This window comes from Myotis brandtii, unplaced genomic scaffold (genome assembly GCF_000412655.1).
Source record: "Myotis brandtii unplaced genomic scaffold, ASM41265v1 scaffold1077, whole genome shotgun sequence".
Classification (NCBI taxonomy): Eukaryota; Metazoa; Chordata; class Mammalia; order Chiroptera; family Vespertilionidae; genus Myotis; species Myotis brandtii.
In genome coordinates, this window is record NW_005353666.1 from 560047 (window position 1) to 566872 (window position 6826).

Sequence of the window (6826 nt, forward strand, 5' to 3'; positions counted from 1 at the left end):
CCGCCGCCCGCCCCTCCCACAGGCTCGCAGCCTCCTGGACACGGACACGTTATCCCCTCCCACCCGCTCCGACCAGTCCCAGCCCTACCTCCCCGAGGTGTCCTGCTGCCTTTCTCCTAACCCGCTTCGGGGATCATCCTTACTGCACACGACGCGCTGAGATGGGTTCACGGGGACCCCTCTTCTGGGAGCAGCTCAGGGTGAGGGCCTGCGGAGCCTGGCACCAGGAGCATCAGCATGAAGCACAGCGTGGCGGCCGTCGCTGCCACCGCACGTGGCACCACAGAAAGGAAACCCGAACGTCCTCTGCACCAGGAAGCAACTGCTGTCTGTCCCTGTGAGGACGGACGGACCTAAACTCATGGGAGTCGTTTCACAACATGAGGGGGGCGCTGCGCTGTGCACTGTGCACTCAGACCGTGCAGGGTGTCAGCCACGTCTCAGCACCACTGGGACAGGAAGAAGGCAAGAGCCACAGCAACGGCCCAAGGGGAACATGAGGGGGCCTGGCCAGGACAGGGCCCGGGCCGGAGAAGAGAGGGGCAGGCCCAGACCTGGAGCGTGTGACTCAGGGAACAGCACCTGCTTCCGTCAAAATCAGAGCCTCTTCTGCTTCCCCTATGGTCCCCGCAGCAGCGGGCAGCAGGGGAGAGTCACGGGCAGGGCTGGGACTCACCGAGCAAGCGCAGGGCTGTTTCACAGTCAGGGCGCGTCGCACACGGACCCAGAGAGCCTTCGCCCAGGTGCGTCCCACCGTCCACAGGGAACCGAGGTGGGAAAAGGTTCAGCAACTGCCCTTCGTCACACCCCCGTGGGGCGGAGCCAGACTCCAAAGCGTCGGGCCCAGCCTCCTCCGTGCCTCCCCCAGGGGGCACCCCAACGTCAAGCAAGTGCAACCCTGTGCATTCAGCCGGAAGGAAGAGAAGAGGGACGGTCTTGACAGCATCTTTTATTTCAATCTAAGAAAAACGATTAAGTCCAAAGTTCAGAAATAGAAAAGATTATCCAATAAGTTTAGGAGCGTAATTGTGTCCTTAGCAACGGTGAGGGTTTAGCGGCTCCAGGTTCAGCTTTCACTCTGCACATTAAACAGGGAGAAGCCGCCGTCTTCACGCCTATTCGCAGGGGTCGGTGTCCGCCACGTGCTGGGGAGTGAGGCCCACGGAGGTGTTTTTCCGACCACACGTCGGAGCCGAGCCAGCCTCACGGCTGGTCACACGCAGCCCCCGCCGGCCTCCCAGGGGCCGCAGAGCCGTGGCCGCTCAGTACGGGGTCCAGCTGGACAGTGGCCCCTGGCTGTACAGGGGCCGGTTCTGTGGCTCTCGGTGTGAGCATCCGGTCCTGATCAGTCCCTCCCCAGTGCCCCCCAGAGGACTGGCCCAGTGACAAGTTCTTGTGCCCTCAGGGCCTTCAGGAAAGAATGAGGAGGAGACGGAATCGGGCCCAGGCCCTGCCTGCCGAGGGCGCGCCACCCAGCGCCCAGCTATCCCAGCGCCTCCTTTAAGGAGACTGTTGGGAGCTGCTCAGGGCACAGTCCACCTTCCAGGGGCCCCGGGAGGGCAAGGCCAGGTGGAAGGGAAGAGGTGGGCAGATGGCAGTTGTGGCCTGATGCCAACTCCTCTCTGACCTTGAATCCTGCCCGCTACCTGGGGCCAGCGCAGGGAGGAGGGAGTCCCCCAGCGTTGATTTCACTGCCTGCGGCCAACCTTGAGGTGGCAGAGCAGGCCCACGAAGGTGTCGGGGACTGTCCCCCAGACCCCATCATCGCCGCTGTTGTGGTTGCCAACGTGACGGGAGCGAGACCTCGAGAAAGCAGAACAAAGGGACCAGGTCCCAGAGACACGCAGCCCGGCACGCGCCACCTGCATGCCAGGCCGGCGGCTGACGGCAAACCTTACAGACCAAAGTGTGAGCTCCCACAGCGACCCGAGGCTGCCAGCACGGTTGGTCTCAGAGCAGCGGCCGGAGGAAGCTGAGTGCCTGTGGGCCCCATCCTGTGCCAGGGAGGAGCCACGGCTGCAGCCGCTGTGCCCGAGCCGCTGTCCGCCACGCGGACACCCAGGGGACCCAGAGAGCAAGTGGAAGCCCACCCCGAACAGCGGAGATGTCCACGGTCACAGGGACACATACATTGTATGTGATTAACCTGCCGAAGCCAGCCCCTCCCTTTTCACAGATTAAAGTAGTCCGTTTAAATATCTCCTTTCTACAAAGTGGATTTACATTTAAAGTACAAAGTGCAAATACTATGGGTTTTGTTTCTGTTTTTTAATTGCGTTTGGTGAGGGAGCCTCCCACACGTCTCAGGCGCCTCGGCCGCCGTCTCTTATCCTCGGTTCCTGGGCTGGAAAGGAGACAGAAAGATAGTGTGAGACCTTCTTATCCCTCGTCCGTGACGAAGGCCTGCCTCCCGGGAAGGAAATAATCCTGTCTGCTGACAACCAGGGGAAAGCGATCTTTTAAACAGTGTGATTTTGGCTGCGATGATCCTATATAATAAAACCCTAATATGCAAATTGACCAAACAGCAGAATGACTGGTCGCTATGATGTGCCCTGACCACCAGGGGGCAGATGCTCAACACAGGAGCTGTCCCTGGTGGCAGTACGCTCCCACGGGGGAGCGCCACTCAGCCAGAAGCCGGGTTCACAGCTGGCAAGCGCAGCAGCGGTGGTGGGAGCCTCTCCCGCCTCCACGGAAGTGCTAAGGAGCAGCGAGCAGGCAGGTGGTAAGGAGCGAGGGGTCCCGGACTACAAGAGGGATGTCTGACTGTCGGCTTAGGCTTTAGGGATGGGGCCTAAGCCGGCAGGCAGACATCCCCCGAGGAATCCCAGACTGTGAGAGGGTGCCAGCCAGGCTAAGGGACCCCCTGCCCTCTGGTGCACGAATTTCATGCACTGGGCCTCTGGTTAATACATAAAAGACAACGAGGACCTTCTGGGCACTTACCTTCTACCACCGTCCTCCCCTCAAGGATCAGAAATGTTGGGGGAACATGCTGGGTGAGAAAATGAGCCTTTGCTCCTAATGTTGTAAGTGGGCTCCACATATCAAACACCCTGCAGAAGTTCCCTTGGATCAATATACAAATCATTTCAATAATCTAATTGTGCTTCCAATTCGATAAAGGCATCCTTGGTTTCTTAACTTTTCTTTTCATTCGTTTTAGTCACTACCTCTCAGAAGAAATACATTGAGCAAAGTTTGTTTAAATTACTCAAGTTCTGCCCAGCCAGCGTGGCTCAGTGGTTGAGCATCGACCTGTGAACCAGGAAGTCAGGGTTCGATTACCCATCAGGGCACATGCCCAGGTTGTGGCTCCATCCCCAGTGTGGGGCGTGCAGGAGGCAGCCGATCCGTGATTCTCTCTCATCAATGTTTCTCTCTCTCTCTCTCCCTCTCCCTTCCTCTCTCTCTAAAAATCAATAAAAATATATGTTAAAAGTTTAAGCTACTCAAGCTCTGCATTCTGACTGCCAATTGAAAGCAATCCAGAAAGAAAGGAAGAGCTGGGAGCAGTGTTCCTGGCCATTTTTTTCATGTGGACCAACTCCTACCACATAGGAGCTCCATGCCTCTGCCTCATCGTTCAGAATGGTCTTGGATGTTGAGGGCGTTTCCGGTGGGCGACACTCGGGATGGAGATGCGAGTGGGATGGGGAGGGGATGTCCCGCCGTGAGAGGAGGAACCCTTTCTCTAGGTGCTTCCCAGGCCCTGGGCCGGGCCCAGGTGCTACAGGCAGTGGCTCTAGCATCACCCCACCCACCGCCTGAGGGTGCCGCCCACTTCTGAATCCCCATGGAAACTGGAGACGGGACCAAGAGAGACCGCTCACTTTCAGATCGAGGACTAGCTCGCTCGTCCTCCTCTCTCCCCGTGCAATCCTCTCGTCTCCGTTATTCAGATGAGGAAGGACGGAGGCGCTTGGAGCTACTGTGCTCTTTGGGGAAATATCGATGGGCTTGGATCACTGGGTCGATGCCAGCCAAGCCGCCTGGCACTTTCAGGCGAACAGCCCTGGACGATGGCACGGAGCCCTGCAACCTCTCGGGCAGCATGCAAGCTGGAGAGTTACCTGCTCCAGTTTCTTTCTCCGGGAAAAGCCTGGGAGGCGAGCTCCTGTTCCGAATGGGGCTCCTCAGGTCGAGGGGGGCTTGCGTGGACCCACCCCGCCTTCTCTGACGACATAACCCCCGCACACTGGGCGTGTGCCAGCCTAATGGCTTTCAGCCGGCCCTGCTCCCACATGCAAGTGATTTGCGGTGGGATTTTTAAAAGTTAAAGCCGTAAACATTTGCTAAACAACGAAAACCGTATCACACATCTGTCTGATGAACTGGTTTCAAGTTACACCCAAGGTGTGTGCTGGAGGCCTCCGCTCTGAACCCACACCCGATGCGGGGCTCACCGAGGGGATGCGGCCGCACCCAACGGGGGAGACAGGACGCTCCGATGCCTGGTCCTGGGAATGGAGGCTCGGCCCGGCTTCGGGGGACACGGGCCGCTCCTGTTTGTCTGGACAGTGTCCTGGGCCCGGGGTGGTTGTGGCAGGGACACCGCGATGGCCTCCAACTGAGCGCGGAGACAGACTCACAGACACAGTGTTCACCACACGCAGCAGGGAGCTGACACCCCTCAGGGCCCCTCGATGCAAAGGGAGGTGCCCCTGGCCCCCCAGGGCGTGCCCTGTCCCTCATCTCCTTCCTAACACGTCAGAAATACAGACCGAACCTCGGAGAATGGTTTCCAATCAAGCATTTATGTCCACAAGAGGACTCGACTTACAAATAACGATAATAAAGTAATTGAAATTTCAAATAGTAAAAAGGAAAATTAAGGCAAAATCTTCCCATTGACTTAACCTGCTGATTTCTTTTTGTTGTTGTTCTGTTTTAATATATTTTTTATTGATTTCAGAGGAAGGAAGAGGGAGAGAAGAGAGAAACATCAATGATGAGAGAGAATCATGGATCAACTGCCTCCTGCACATCCCACACTGGGGATCGAGCCGCAACCCAGGCATGTGCCCTCGACCGGAATCAACCCGGGACCCTACAGTCCGCAGGCCGACGCTCTATCCACTGAGCCACACCAGCGAGGGCCAACTTGCTGATTTCTGACAGAATCTGATCAGGGCAGACAGGCATGCGCCTTGTCTGGATTGTGTGTTTTGGGGTTTTTTTTCTTGGAAGGTGCTTTACTTTCCAAATCTGCAGAACCCTCAATGTTTATTGCCTATAAGTGAACCAGCAGGTTATGAAGGTGAAAGTCGAGACACACTCACCTGTCTATGAGAAGTGCTCTCCGCAGTACCTTTGGGGGCTGTTGGGGGAGAAAACACAAAGACGATATTAACTACTGCACACTCTCCCTTCGGTGAACGGTTCAAGGCCCTCTTCAGGGAGGGACCATGTCACGTTAGGATGATGCCAGCCACAGCGAACGTGTTTCCATGGCAACGCTGAGCCCACAGGCGAGGTGTGTGGGTCCCAGGACCCTGTTGTGAACGTCTCCTCACACGATGAGAGCCGTCCCCAACCTCGGGGCCGTTCATTTCACCGAACCTTCCCCACACCCATCCTCGAAGGCCAGGCCTTCCCTCCCCTGCGTGGGTTTTGCCTATTTTCTGTCGTTTTGCCAATTTTTAGAGCAGGGAGCACTCAGCCACTCAGTAGACAGAGGGCAGCGTTTTCCCCCCAAAGGCCTTGATTGATTGTTGCCTTCTGGCTGCGAGATAAAAAAAGTACCGAGAAAGGAGCAAAGTCGTTCGATTTCCAAACCCCTGCTCCTCCTGCTGCCTCTAAGAAGCACCGTCACATGCAAAGTCAAAGCACAAAGGTACTGAGTAAATTGCAAAAATATTGAATACACACTTAGTCGGTAAATGGACTATTTTTTTCAATTGTAGGTTTGAACGATTCAAGTACAAGGGTAATTGTAACCACTTGGCTTCCTCTGGAATGACTGCTTCACTAAGAAACGTGGGGCCACTGGTTCCAATTTAAAGAGCGTTAGTGATCCTTGGGATCCGGTCTAAGCCAGTTTGGCTGTTCAACAATTGCCGCCTTTTTCTTGGTTTCTTTTACGACAAGTATCAGTGTCCCTGGTAACTGGAGGTAGCTCTAGGTTAAAGGTAAGTAACAAGAGTCAAAGTTAATCTCCTTAAGTGTTGAGGAGAAAAAGAACACCTTGCCGTATAGATGGAAAAGGTAAATTTCACTCAAGACACCTGGTGCAGCCAGGCCGGTGTTGCTCAGGGGTTGGGTCACAGTTTGATTCCTGGTCAGGGCACAGGCCCGGGTTGCAGGCTGGCTCCCCAGTGTGGGGTGTGCAAGAGGCAGCTGATCAATGATTGTCTCTCATCGTTGGTGTTTCTACCCCTCTCTTCCTCTCCCTTCCTCTCTGAAATAAATAACAATATATTTAAAAAGAGTCTTAGGTAAAGTTTAATGGGTCATGATTTAAAAAAAAAGACACCTGGTGCAATATGTCATTCAACGCAGAGCAGTGAAAATCACCATTTAAAATGTACAGCCCTAGCTGGTTTGGCTCAGTGGATAGAGCGTCGGCTTGCGGACTAAAGGGTCCTAGATTCTATTCCGGTTGGGGGTGTGCAGGAGGCAGACGATCAATAATTCTCTCTCATCTCCCTCTCTCCGAAATCAATAAAAATATTATTTTTTTAAAAAATTAAAATAAAATAAAACGTACAAAGAGCTGGGAAATAAAGTTGTCCGTGAGGTCTTTCAATGAAACAGAATGTACGTGATCACAGTCGGCCTGAAGCAAGGCACTTCCCCTGAGAGAGAAGGCTGTTCCTAGTCC

The 6826-nt window shown here is 55.0% G+C and overlaps 1 protein-coding gene across 1 annotated transcript in view; it reads right to left on the minus strand.

Annotated features, from left to right (window-relative positions):
* Positions 1–929: 929 nt before the first annotated feature.
* The window catches only part of SMOC2 (SPARC related modular calcium binding 2), a 72268-nt gene continuing 66371 nt past the window's right edge, over positions 930–6826 (minus strand). Inside the window, exons 11-12 of the mRNA XM_014542357.1 lie at positions 5286–5328; positions 930–2344 (exon numbers count right to left, since the gene is read on the minus strand). Of these exons, the coding sequence (XP_014397843.1) occupies positions 5290–5328 (39 nt within the window). The 3' untranslated portion in view covers positions 930–2344; positions 5286–5289. The remainder of the gene's footprint in view (positions 2345–5285; positions 5329–6826) is intronic.